The sequence below is a fragment of the Oreochromis niloticus genome, linkage group LG2 (genome assembly GCF_001858045.2).
Source record: "Oreochromis niloticus isolate F11D_XX linkage group LG2, O_niloticus_UMD_NMBU, whole genome shotgun sequence".
Classification (NCBI taxonomy): domain Eukaryota; kingdom Metazoa; phylum Chordata; class Actinopteri; order Cichliformes; family Cichlidae; genus Oreochromis; species Oreochromis niloticus.
In genome coordinates, this window is record NC_031966.2 from 4,403,817 (window position 1) to 4,417,679 (window position 13,863).

The 13,863-nt window shown below is 40.1% G+C and overlaps 1 protein-coding gene across 1 annotated transcript in view; it reads left to right on the forward strand.

Moving 5' to 3' along the window:
* The window catches only part of gfra3 (GDNF family receptor alpha 3), an 84,336-nt gene that overhangs the window by 40,325 nt on the left and 30,148 nt on the right, over positions 1–13,863 (forward strand). Inside the window, exons 2-3 of the mRNA XM_005458860.4 lie at positions 2,328–2,624; positions 9,860–9,931. Coding sequence (XP_005458917.1) covers positions 2,328–2,624; positions 9,860–9,931 — 369 coding nt within the window. The remainder of the gene's footprint in view (positions 1–2,327; positions 2,625–9,859; positions 9,932–13,863) is intronic.

Genomic DNA, 13,863 nt, shown 5'->3' on the forward strand with positions numbered 1-13,863 from the left:
GAGTTCGTGTTGGAGTTCCAGAGGATGTCTGGACTGATGAGGTTGCACATTGGCCTGTAAAATGTGAAAAGCGAGGTCGGTGCAAAAATTGCAAGGTGAATGCAACTACCACCCTCTGTGAAAAATGTGATGTACGTCTTTGTTTCACAGAGGAAAGAAATTGCTTCAAAAGTTACCATTACCAAAGGTAAACTTCTAACAACTGCAATGAAAAAAGCCATTTGAGCAAGTTATTGACTTTATGTAACATTCTTTTCTATTTTTGCACAATGTTTTTATATGCCCATGTTTTTAGTTCATTACACCTCTCTAATGTTAATGTTTTTTCAGTGACATTTTCAATTGTACCTCCAACATTGGGCTGATTTATTTTATTTTTTTTCCAAGAAGCTTGTTGAAGTAAACCAAGAAGTGTTACCATCATTATCCATGTTAAGAATTTGAAAATAAAAAGGAAATTCTGTTTTTAAAAGCAAGAAAGTGTTTACAGAATTACTTTCTAAATATGGAACAAATGTACCTTGTATGCCCAATGTGACGCATATGTGACATTTCAGATCTGGGGCAGTGGGTGGAGCTATTACAAAAAAAACTTCAGAAATGTGTTATATATGATTCATTTGATATAACTTACAACCCCCATAATTTTCAGGAAAGTAGAAATAGGTCTGGGTTCTTAAGGGTTAAAGGATTGAATGGAGTCAGAGGCACGAATGGTAGCAGGAAGACTATTCCAGAGGTTTGGTGCTACAGAGGCAAAAGCACGATCACCCCTACTCTTCAGACGGTGCCTGGGCTGGGCCAGAAGTAACTGACTGGAAGATCGTAAAGAACGGCTGGGAGTATAGAGACTGAGGAGGTCGGTGAGATAGTCAGGGGCAAGGTTGTTTAGGCATTTGAAAGTAAGCAGCAGAACTTTAAAATCAATACGAAATTTAATAGGCAGCCAATGTAAGTCAGAGAGCACTGGAGTAATAGGGGCAAACTTTCTAGTTCCAGTTAGGAGACAAGCCACAGCATTCTGAACGAGCTGTAATCGTTGGAGGTGAGCAAGTTGGAGTCCAGAGTAGAGCGAGTTACAATAATCTAATCTGGAGGTCACAAAGGCATGTATCAGTTTTTCAAGATCTTTTTACGTTATTAAGTGTTTGACCTTTGAAATTTGGCACAATTGAAAGAAGCCAGATTTCACCACTGAGGAAACCTGTTTATCCAGCTTAAATGAACTATCCAGGCAAACACTTAGATTACTTACAGTATCTGTAAGAAAGCAAGCAAAGGGACCAAATTGGGCAGCTAGCTGGTCTCGTGGAGTGTGACTATCAAACACCATAATCTCAGTTTTCTTGCCATTTAAAATGAGGGTATTGGCTGACAGCCACTCTGTAACCTCTTTCAAGCAGTCAAACTGTCAGATACACTGCAGCTATGTTATGCTAACATAGCTGTGTCGCTAGCGATCACGTTGCACATCGTTATATAGCAGCTAGCCCAACTTCAGTAACCCTACAAACGTCACTGCTGTTTAGTTTTCTGTCTTCATTTATGTTGGAAGTGATAGCAGAGCTGAGTTTTAATTTTTCAGAAATCGAGCTAACTTCCTGCTAACTTCTAACTCTGTTAAATGTAATAAATTCTGTCTTCATGGATGCCTGGATGTTAAACTTAATTGTTACAACTGGTAAAGCAGGAATGCTGATCATTTTATTAAAGATGAAAGAATTTAGACAGTTTTTAACTCTCAGTGTTTGTTTGACTTTGGGACCTGAGTTTAGGACCCAGATTACTCAGCGAGACTCCTGACTATGGTAGCTGTAATGCTCCAGCAATCCATGAAGCGGTGCGGCTTCGTAGCTTACCACAGTTGTACTAAAACATTTTTGACAGATTTTTGAGTGACGTGTACCACATAAAATCGGTTCAAGGTCAGTAAGCACAGCCAGAACTCATACATAAGGCACACCGGATTATAAGGTGCACTGTCGATTTTTGTGAAAATGAAAAGATTTTAAGTGCGCCTTATAGTGCGGAAAATTCAGTACTATCTTGACAGTACTGACCTATGAGGGTGCAGAAGAAGGTGCTGTTTCTTATTAGCTGTAGTGCACCACTCAACATTTTATTCTCCATCAGAAAAAATTGTGCTCCACAAAAGAGTAAACATACAACAGTAATACAAACAGTAAAGCTAACATTTAGCTTAGCTTGGCTTAGCTGCAATAGTTTACTGGCTATGCAAGTCATTATATGTATAGGCTGTAAGTATTTTCTCTAAGACCTTGTCACGACATAATAATGCAGTGTGTCTGACTTTTTTGCTTTCCTAGGTGTTTTGCCATCCTCAGCATCCATCTCTAACTTCCCTGCCCCCACCATCGACTGTGTTGAAGCTCATCGTGCGTGCTCTGTTGAACCCACGTGCGAGACATTGTATCGAGGCTTGGAGCTATGCGCAGAAGATGCAGCGGTGTCCCCGCAGGCAGAACTGTTGGCATCTGAGTGTCTGGAGAAACGGGATGCCCTGCTAGCCAAACACCCCTCTCTACTGACCTGCAAATGTCAGCGTGGTTTCCGTAAGGAGGAGCTGTGCCTGCGCATATACTGGAGGGTTCGCCTGCTGCCAGGTCAGTGTGGTTGGATTGTGGTGCGGAGTGTATATCTAAAACTCAACTAAACTTTTTGGACAGCACAAGGTTTAAAGTTAGGGGTGTGGTCATTTCAGTTTAAAAGTATGCTGACTAATCCAGCTGTAGCTGATAGTGTTGAGTGATACTACGCATATCGGTATCAATACCAAGTAAATACAGGGCCATTATTGCAGATACCAACAGCGATACTTCTAGTTCTAACTGTTTAGAAGAGAAGATTTATGAGATGAATCATTACCACTTTGCAAATTCTGAATATAATTTAATGACCTGAATGTATTTTAAATAATTTATACATTAAAAAAATACCTTTTAGCTTTTCAAATATTTTGGGTTTTTCTGAGATCTGGAACTTAAAATTACTTGGTGTTATATCAGTTTAAATGTATTTTATAAATAAGATAAACAGTCAACATAAAGGGTTAATATATTCAGACATGTTTCATGGTTCATGTTTGAGGTATATATTTTCAAATCCAATAAATTCATTTTATTAGATTTAATAAAAAATATGTGGAGCCAGCTGAGGTGGTTCAAGTATCTGATAAGGATGCCTCCTGGGCACCTCTTGGGTGAGGTGTTCTGGGCATGTCCCACTGGGAGGAGGCTCTGGGGCAGACCCAAGGCACACTGAAGAGATTATATCTCTCGGCTGGCCTGGGAACGCCTTGATGGAGGAGGTGGCTGGGGAGAGGGAGGTCTGGGCTTCTCTGCTTAGGATGCTGCCGTTCAAAGATGGTCGCTCACAGTGGACATAGATGGCCTCTTTCACTCCTCTTTCAAACCATCTGTCCTCTCTGTCCAAAATGTGAACATTGGCATCCTCAAAAGAGTGACCTTTATCCTTAAGATGCAGATGGACTGCTGAGTCTTGTCCTGTGGAGGTGGCTCTTCTATGTTGTGCCATGCGCTTGTGAAGTGGCTGTTTGGTCTCTCCAATGTAGAGGTCTGGGCATTCCTCGCTGCACTGTACAGCATACACCACGTTGTTCAGTCTGTGTTTTGGAGTTTTGTCTTTCGGGTGAACCAGATTTGTGTCTGAGTGTGTTGCTGGGTCTGAAGTACACTGGGATGTCGTGCTTGGAGAAAACTCTCCTGAGTTTCTCTGATACACCGGTTACATAGGGGATGACAATGTTGTTGCGTCTGTCTTTCTTATCCTCCCTCGCTGGTGTCTGATCTTCTTTTCTGTGCCTCTTTGCTGACTTTATGAACGCCCAGTTAGGATAACCGCATGTTTTCAGTGCTTCCTTTACATGTGTGTGTTCCTTCTTTTTCCCTTCAGGCTTGGAGGGAACATGTTCTGCCCGGTGGTGTAGGGACCTAATTACTCCAAGTTTGTGTTCCAGAGGGTGATGGGAGTCAAAGAGGAGGTACTGGTCCGTGTGTGTGGGCTTCCGGTAAACTTCAATGTTGAGGTTGCCATTCTCTTCAATGTGCACCGCACAGTCCAGGAAAGGCAAACAGTTATCCTTTGTGTCTTCCCTGGTGAACTTGATGTTTTTATCCACGGCGTTAATGTGCGCAGTGAAGGATTCCACTTCTTGTGTCTTGATTTTGACCCAGGTGTCGTCTACATATCTGTACCAGTGGCTGGGTACTCCTCCTTTGAAAGAGCCAAGAGCCTTTCTTTCCACTTCCTCCATGTAAAGGTTGGCTACAATAGGTGACACAGGGGAGCCCATGGCACAGCCATGTTTTGTCTGTAGAAGCCTTCGTTGTATTTGAAGTATGTTGTGGTAAGGCAGAGGTCTAACAGTGTGCAAATCTGATCGGGTGTGAAGTTGGTCCTGTCTTCCAAGGAGCTGTCTTCTTGTAGTCGTTTTCTGACAGTCTCCACTGCTTCCGTGGTGGGTATGCAAGTGAAGAGAGAGACTACATCAAAGGACACCATGGTTTCATCTGGATCCAGGGTAAGTTTCTGGACCTTGTCGGTGAAGTCGGTGGAGTTCTTGATGTGGTGTGGGGTGTTCCCCACGAGAGGTGCAAGGATGGTAGCAAGGTGTTTCGCAGTGTTATAAGTGGCTGAGTTTATGCTACTGACTATGGGTCTGAGTGGGACCCCTTCCTTGTGGATCTTAGGAAGTCCATAAATGCAGGGTATGGCATCCCCTGGATAAAGGCGGTGATATTTGAGGCGGTCAATGATTTTGTCCTTTTCAAGGTCTTGAAGGCAAGCTATAACTTTCTTTTTGTAGCTGCTTGTGGGGTCTCGTTTTAAAGCTTCGTAGGTGTTGTTGTCACTGAGGAGAGTAGTGATCTTTGTGTGGTAATCTGTTGTGTTTAGGACCACGGTGCACCTTCCCTTATCCGCTGGTAATATAGTGATGTTGTGGTCTTTGCTCAGGGAAGCGACGGCCTTCTTTTCTTGTAGTGTGAGGTTAGACGGAGGGACTTTGGCACTGGAGAGGGTGGCTGAGACTTTCATCCTGATTTGCTCTGCTTCTGTCTGTGATAATTTATTAATCCGTATGGCGGTTTCTGTGGCTGTGATGAGGTCCACTATGGGCAACTGTTGCGGAGAAATGGCGAAATTGAGTCCTTTGGCTAAAACCCTCTTTTCAGGTTCAGTGAGATTCCGGTCTGAAAAGTTCTTTACCCATTTCTCCCGACTGTCTTCAGGTGTGTTTTCTTCTCTGAGTTGTGTGGTTTCAGACTGAGGAGTGTGGGTTTTTGAAAGCAAGGTGTGAAATTTCCTGCGTTGTCTTTCTTTTCCTTGAGAAAAGAAAGTCCAGACGCTTTTCTTTGCAAACTCCTTTGAATAGGTTTGTGGTGTTGCCACAGTAGAGAATTGCCTCTGCATGCACATTACTCTTTGCAATGTTTTCATTCACATTCATAAAATATAGTATGTTCTGTTTTGAAGGCTATCTTTCTACTTCAAAAGTCTCAAGGATATATAAAGATTGTCCTTTATTATTTTTGTATGACATATATATTAGGTATAGTACAGGCATGCCTGTGTGAAAGGCAAATGTGATATAATAGCTACTATTATATCACATTTGCTATACATTTTGTATGTAATGATTGAATCTACATTGTAGGTATAATTGTCAGATATTACAGCTTTTTCAATATATCTGTGTGTGGTGGAGTCTACTCATCAACATTATGCCTCAACATTTTATGCTCACTAACCAAATAACAGCACTTGTGACATTCTTGTTTATTTCTGATAGGTTACATAAAAGATAATTAGCAGCAGTATTTTGACACACTGTTGATACTCTTTTTTCCTTTTTTTTTACATAGGCAACCATATGCATCTATGCACTTTCTTATGTTCTAAAAAGACTTTCTAGTGACTACTTTATATTCAATCATTGCTAATTTTAGCCCTTTTATTCAAGTCAGAATCTCTTTTTTAACCAACAAACTTGTCATAATCCCAAACCAGCCTTGTGTACAAATGAAGCCCTGCTAAAGACTCCTCAGTCTGAACACACAGAATCACAGGAGTCTGTCTTCTGTGCTGGTGGGATTTGTGCATCAGTAAGTCAGCTAACACAAGCCTACGGACTCCACCTCCCCTGTGGCCTATTAGTCAGTGGAGCATTAGTGTAATTACACACTCTAAAGTTCCCTATGCTACTAGGCTGCTCTAGCATGTCATTACCATAAATATATAGCCTGGAAAAGGATTTACATACATAAACACTTTACATGCCATTACATTTTTGACTGAACTTGTACTTTGGAATGCGCTTAAATAATTTGCAGGAACAAGCACCTGGTCCACTAGTCAATTACAGCTCTGCTAATGGCTTTTACAAGTGGACAGAAGTAGCTTTTAATAACATGGGCTCATGATCACTTTGGACGTAGTATGCTGTTGGTCATATCTTGTCATTTGTTTTGTCCATATTGATGAAATTTAAATGACAGAGGGATGTGTTATTGACTGATTTCAATGAAACGTTGAGTGTCCAATATGATTTGCAATTTAGAACAAGAAACATCAAGAAGACTAAAATTCAGTTCAATTCAATTTTATTTATATAGCGCCAAATCACAACAACAGTTGCCTCAAGGCGCTTTATATTGTAAAGCAGATCCTACAATAATACATACAGAGAAAAACCCAACAATCATATGACCCCCTATGAGCAAGCACTTTGGCGACAGTGGGAAGGAAAAACTCCCTTTTAACAGGAAGAAACCTCCGGCAGAACCAGGCTCAGGGAGGGGCGGGGCCATCTGCCGCGACCGGTTGGGGTGAGAGAAGGAAGACAGGATAAAGACATGCTGTGGAAGAGAGACAGAGACTAATAACAGATATGATTCGATGCAGAGAGGTCTATTAACACATAGTGAGTGAGAAAGGTGACTGGAAAGGAAAAACTCAATGCATCATGGGAATCCCCGGCAGCCTACGTCTATTGCAGCACAACTAAGGGAGGATTCAGGATCACCTGATCCAGCCCTAACTATATGCTTTAGCAAAAAGGAAAGTTTTGAGCCTGATCCTAAAAGTAGAGATAGTGTCTGTCTCCTGAATCCAAACTGGAAGCTGGTTCCACAGAAGAGGGGCCTGAAAACTGAAGGCTCTCCTTGTCGATAATGGACATTAGCTCGGCTAACATCCTCCTCTGAACATCTGCTATTTAGAGTTTCAAGGATAGAAGAGTTCAAGAAGAGTTTCGGGAACTGGCCAGACACAGCTGCCCTTCTGCACCAATCTTCTTCTCTCAGTCAGGAGCCTCACAAGCCTTTTCCTTTACCCCCCTGTGCTGCCATTTGCCCAGCAGGCATCCAGATAAAACATTAAAGCCTTTTGGGGTGTGCAAGACATTACTGAAGACTTGTTATGACGCAGTGAACTGCCCAGCAGACTGAGCCAACTTTGGTCCTTGTTGTACAGAGCTTGAGTGTCATGTGACCAGTGCAGTTCACTGTTAAGATGAACACCCAGAAATTCGTACCTGTTCACGACCTTGATGGATGTTCACCAGTGTGATAGGTGTTGATTTTCTCTGGAAGTTAACCACATCTCTGAATCGAATCGTTGTTGTCCTGGGCACCTGTCCCTCATTCCCTCTCCAGACATCCCTGCTTTTTGTTCTGAGACTGAGTCTTAATTCACTGTCAGATGATCTCTCTAGACTCTAGAGGGTTGCTTCAGGCTCTTCTTGTTTGTGTTTTTCTTTTTCTTCACCCAAACTGAAATACATAGTTTTGGTAAAGTTTGGATACAGCAATTAAACCATGTGGATTGGTCTCCACATGTCCTCTGCCAGAATGTCTGAACAATTATATAGCATGAATATAGTTATCAGCAGAGATGCCTGTCCAGTGGGTTGTGTTTGAGTGTGTAAGGCCTATTTGTGTTCAGTACAGAGTTTTGTATTGTATAAGTTGTCAGTTGGGGCTTTTAGTCATTTTGAAGGTGTTTTGTCCAGACTTTTTTTGAAGGTGTTTTGTCTAGACTGGTTACATATTTTGATAAACGTTCTTAGAATAAAATAATAAAATTTCTGTCTTCAATAACATATTCTAGATTTTTTATCCTCTTTGTTTGTTTGTTTTATGATACAAATTTCAAATGTTTGTCTGTCTTACTACACTGTATTGCCAAAAGTATTCGCTCATCTACCTTTACATGCATATGAACTCAAGTTAACCTATTCTTACATGTTCAATTAAAGCCTTATCTATCTATGTGAACCTACACAGAGCCTGAGCTAGAAAGCCTGGGTTAACAGATAAAGCTGACAGCCACTGTTGTGATACCCGTTATTTTCAGCTGGGGTTTTAGCTTTTATCAGGCAGGACTTACCAATCCCAAATGGACTCACATCTCTTGCATCCTCGTGATGATAGCATGTGGTTCTATGCTTGCAGCTCTGTAACAGATCACCATTCTGTCCACCAAAAGTTCTTGAGCCCATGGAGCAGACAAGCAATCTCTGCTAGCTGCTTAGGCCTCAACTGGAAACAGTCCTCCACTGCAGTGCAGCTCTCTGAAGTGTGACTTAACAAACATTCACACACACTGATAATTGCTATTAATCTCTCTGTTGCAAATTACTCTTCTTAAACCAAGCGAATTGTATTAACATCTTCAGAGGCAGTACTGTTGTGTTCTTCTTCCCTTTCTTGCTATTCATTTCCCCCCTCGCATCCCAGCCAATTGCAACAGGGAGACCAACAGTCTAAAAAAAAGCCCTTCAGTGTTACTTAATATGAAACCATCATTTTCTATTTCTGCAATATTAGAGTTTTTCAGTGAACCACCTAAGTCTTCATGAAACATTATAATGCATATTATATGTATGCTACATTACATTACACCACATTATATCATATTGCCTTTCATTGCCTTGTGTTACTGTTCTGTTGTGTCCACAGGAAATGTGTTTATTTCATCCCCATATTATCATCAGGCCTTAATTCTTAATATTAACCAGCTGCTGTGAAAACTAAAATATGAAGTGTTATTCCTGTTAGCGCAGAAAATAGCACAGGTCTATTTTAACCTGCCTGATACAGAGTAAACTGGCTTCCACCCTAGAACCTGGCCTGGTGAGGGAGTACCTGGGAGAGCGCCCAGTGGCTCGTTCTTTTGGCCGAGCCTGAAAAGGCAACATGGGCCTGCCCTCCTGCAGGCTCACAGTAGGTGCCACAGGGGTTGGCTGTGATGTGCATAAGACAGCAGTCAAAGGTGGAGGCCCTGGTGGCCCAAACCCCAGCTTTTCAGACTTTGCCATGAGGAGTCCATGTGTAGACTCATGACAAACTGGTCAGATCTCTCAGCTGGCATGAGAATAATGAACTGGATGGATGAGACATGTGAGCTGGAGAAGGTGGCTGGAGAGGGCGAGCCTAGGTTTTTCTGCCTCTGTGACCTGGCCCTGGATAAGCATCATGGTTATTGGTGTTCCCAAAGACAAGTTCAGCTGGTCTGTTTTTGACTTCAGAGTTTCTCTAAGTGAATTTGAAGTAATGGTGTAGGACTGTGGCACTTCAGTTAAACTGAACAACCTCAGAGTTAACATATCCTTAAACCAATCAGCAAGCATGAGCCAGTTTCTTTCCTTGGGAATCTGTAATTAATTAAATCCTTTAATAATGTAAACAGATGTGTGAATATCAGTGGGGAATTTCGATATCGTTTCCATGTATTACCTAAATTTTTCTTCTAAATATGTTTGCCTTATCGTAAACAGACAGATAGGTTTGCTAATGTTTGTGTGTTCCTTTGTCACCAGGGGAGGAGGAGCTGGAAATATCTCCATATGACGACATGCTTGTGGATACACACATGGCTTCGTTAGTTGCAGGTAAAACACACACTGATAAGCACACAGTCACTTGTGTGGTCTTTTTTTCACGATTAACCACATTGAGTTTGTGGACTTGCACATTGAGTTTTTAATGACAGAGAGGTCTATAACAGTGAAGCAGATCAATGGATCACTAAGCCTTGGACATGTTGTTAAGTATATATCAATCAATATCATGTAGTGACACTGATCTTTTATTGTTTTTTTCTAATCTCTGCTTTTCTAAGTCCATTTACATCAACAATATTTTCACCATAAGGGTGTTCAGTGTGCACTCACATTAGTAGTGTTAGGTCGGTCTCCTTTGACCAGCTGCATATTTTCTTTTATCTGGAAGTGTCCCAGCATCTACTTATCTGAATGGAACAGACCTGCAACAGGCATTTATTGTTATGAAAAACATATCCTAAAAAAACTTGGACATATCTAAAAGAGCATAAACTGTCAAATGTCTCAAGCTAATAGATAGCTATAACACTGATAAGAAACATACTCAACGTTCCCAGGGCAGGAATCTCAGCCTACTCCGGGTAAAATAAGTATTGAACATGTTCCAAGTAAATATATTTCCAAAGGTGCTATTGACATGAAATCTGATGTTGGTAACAGCCCATCCAATCCACACATGCAAAGAAACCAAACCATAGACGTCCATAAATGAAATTAAGTGCTATAATGATAAATGAACACGCTTACTGAGAGTTGTTTAATACTCTGTACAAAGGCCTTTATTGGTGATCAATTCAAGATGCCTCATATGGAGAAACTAGGTGCAGACATTGCTCAGGTGTGATTTTGGCTCATTCTTCCACCTTAACAGTTTCCAAATCCTGAAAGTTCAGTGGGCCTCTTCTATAACCTCTGTCCTTCAGTTCTTTCCATAGATTTTCAATTGGATTCAGGTCATGTGATTGGCTGGGCCATTCTAGGAGCTTTATCTTCTTTCTCTGAAACCAATTGAAACCACCTTTTTCATCTTAATGGTAGATGGCATCAGATTTTTTATCAAGAATGTCTTGGTACATTTTTACATTCATCCTTCCTTCACTTATATGAAGTGTCGGATGGTGGAAAACAAACCCGCACTTTGATGTACCTACTTGCAAACGTCACTGTTCGTATAGTGTTATGAAGTGCCTTATGACCAGCAAGTGACTCAGATATGGTGTATTTTATGGCATTCAAAGAGTTAAATTTGGTCTCATCTGACCAGAAAACTTAAAACAAGGTTCAATATGCTTTTTTTCTTCAGAAATTGAATCGTGCGTGGTGAACGTGCAGGCCCTGGAGGTTTACTTGTTTTCTTTGAGATTATTATACATTCTGATTCCAAGTCTGTCTGTAGCTTTTTACTGGTGGTCCTTGGCTCTTGGACCATTCTTCTGATAATTCTTTTCTCTGTATGAAATCTTGCTAGGAGCGGCAGGTCGTGTTGGTTTTTGGTGAAATTATGTTCTTTCCACATCTGGATTATGGCCCCAAGAATGCTTACTGCAACCTTCATTAGTTTAGAAATTATTTTATAACCAATGCCATCAGTATGTTTTAGGACGATAAGGTTGTGAAGGTCTTGAAATTGCTTTTTCTGTTTTCTTTGTGTTAGTGTAGGTCATTTTTAAAGAGCACTAGTACTCGGTGAGAAGAATTACTGTGATTAATTTCCTAACTTATTTTACACCTTTAAAAAAAAAAAAAAAAAAAACTGTATTACTGTATCCCATAATTTACAGCATAGAACAATTTTACATACATGAAAAATGAGTAATACTTACCCCATATTTGGAAAATTCTTTTGTTACAGTAGTTGTAACCACACCAACTTACACAGAACACATTACACATACTTTGGCTGCACACATTGAAACACCTGCTTATCCCCTTTTTGGGTACACCCTCTCTGTTGTTCTTCCAGTTCAGCCTGTGGATACAAGATGTTTGTTTGTGACAGAGCTTAAGATAAACTTTATTGTTCAACTTGCCATGTAGATCAATAAGAGACCAAACCCCTACTCCTTCCCTGTCCAGAATGATTGATGTCTTTCACATTCTCACTTCACAAAGTCTTTCCCCAGATTTCCCCCAAATATATTTTTTTCTCATCTGAAGTACCTAAATTAAATTTCCCTCATCACAAAAATGATCTTTGGACCAGTTTTCCTCCATAAAAACAACACACTACTTAGAAATTTCTGCAGCGACCTAGCATCACAACAGAGAAACAAAAGGTTAGACTGAAATGTTCTAAATGTTCCCAAGCAGCATTACGCTGCATGCTGAGATCGACCCATTCAGCAGTGAAGTGGTGTAAAATTCCACCTGCAGTGTTACACAGACAGTGGGTAGTCAGACTGTCATCCATTTGTCTTATTTGGATAACCTGTATCCAAACCAAAAATGTTACCAGAAAATTGAAGAACTTTGGATCATAGGCAAGATTCGTGCAAATAACAGATGTTATAGTGTTCTCTAGTTTTTAATGTAATTTTATTTTTGCTTATTAATTTTAGATACCACTCCATTCCTTAGAATCATATTAGAAAAACTTTAATGTAGGAAAGTAATAAGTATCATTTATATGGTATGAGTATATAGGGTATTATCAAGTATTTTGTGTGTAAGCAAGAGTTAAAATGGTCCAGAATGATCTAGATTGGGATTCAGGCACCTTCATTTAATGAGCAATTAAATCTGACTGGCAGTTTAATACAAAATATTGTCAAGCAATTTTAATTTTTATGAGCCCCAGTCTCATTTTTTTTTTAGCTGATGCCACAGAGACAGTTAAGCCATCGCACGATCCTGCCTGCAATTGTGTTTTCATCACATATGATATGTTCAGATATGAGGTTGTGCTTAAGGTATTTCAGCATCTAGATAGTTTTACAGAAGTGGAGCATATTCACGGTAACTTTTAAACATATTAATGTGTGAATTCTTTGAAGATTATCCTCTAAGTTATGACTGCTCAGCAAGTTTGATAAGCTATACATTTGAAGCTCATAAATAATGTTCTAATCTATCCAAGGTGTTAAACCGGATATTGGATATGTACATGAGACGTTGCTGAATTTATCTGGATATTTCATATTCTAAAATGTTTTCAAAAGCAAATTAAATGATAATTTTTTAAAGATTCATATTAAACAACGGTTATATTACAAACTGGGTAGTTTGCATTGTTGAGGTTCAGTTTACAACTACTGTTATTGTAGTATGTTTAACTGGTGAAGAGCAGAATGTGGTATCCTTGGTCGCATCTAGCTTAGCTCCTGTCAAACTTGCTGCCCTGCTACTCCTGAACTTAGGCTTCCCCCATCTGCTAAAGTCATGGTGAAGACACATTGAAATTTGATCACGAAGAACACATTCAGAGGTTGTTTGGTGTGGCCTAAGATACATTTGTGTACACACAGTTAAAACTGTGTTATAACGTAAACCTGAAAGTTTTGTTCCATGAAGGAGATGATTTTAGTGAAGAGGAGAAATGCAGTTAATGGGTGGGTATTTTTACATGTAACTTTCATGTAACTTTTTTCATCTTACATTTATGTATAAACTGGTGTCCATACAGCAGGTAAAATAAGTATTCAATATGTCACCAATTTTCTAAATAAATATATTTCTAAAGATCCTACTGATGTGAAATTCTCACAAGATGTCAGTACTCATTCACTCCACATATGCAAAGAAATCAAACCATTGATGTCCATAAATTAAGTTATGTGTCATAATAATAATAATAATAATAATAATAATAATAATAATATTATCCATTCCATTCACGTCCGCTCATCCTTGTCAGGGTTGTGGGGGGTTGGAGCCTATCTTGGTTACCACAGGGTTAGAGGGAGGGTACACCCTGGACAGGTTGCTAGTCTGTCACAGGGCTAACACATAGAGACAGACAACCATTCACACTCACATTCACA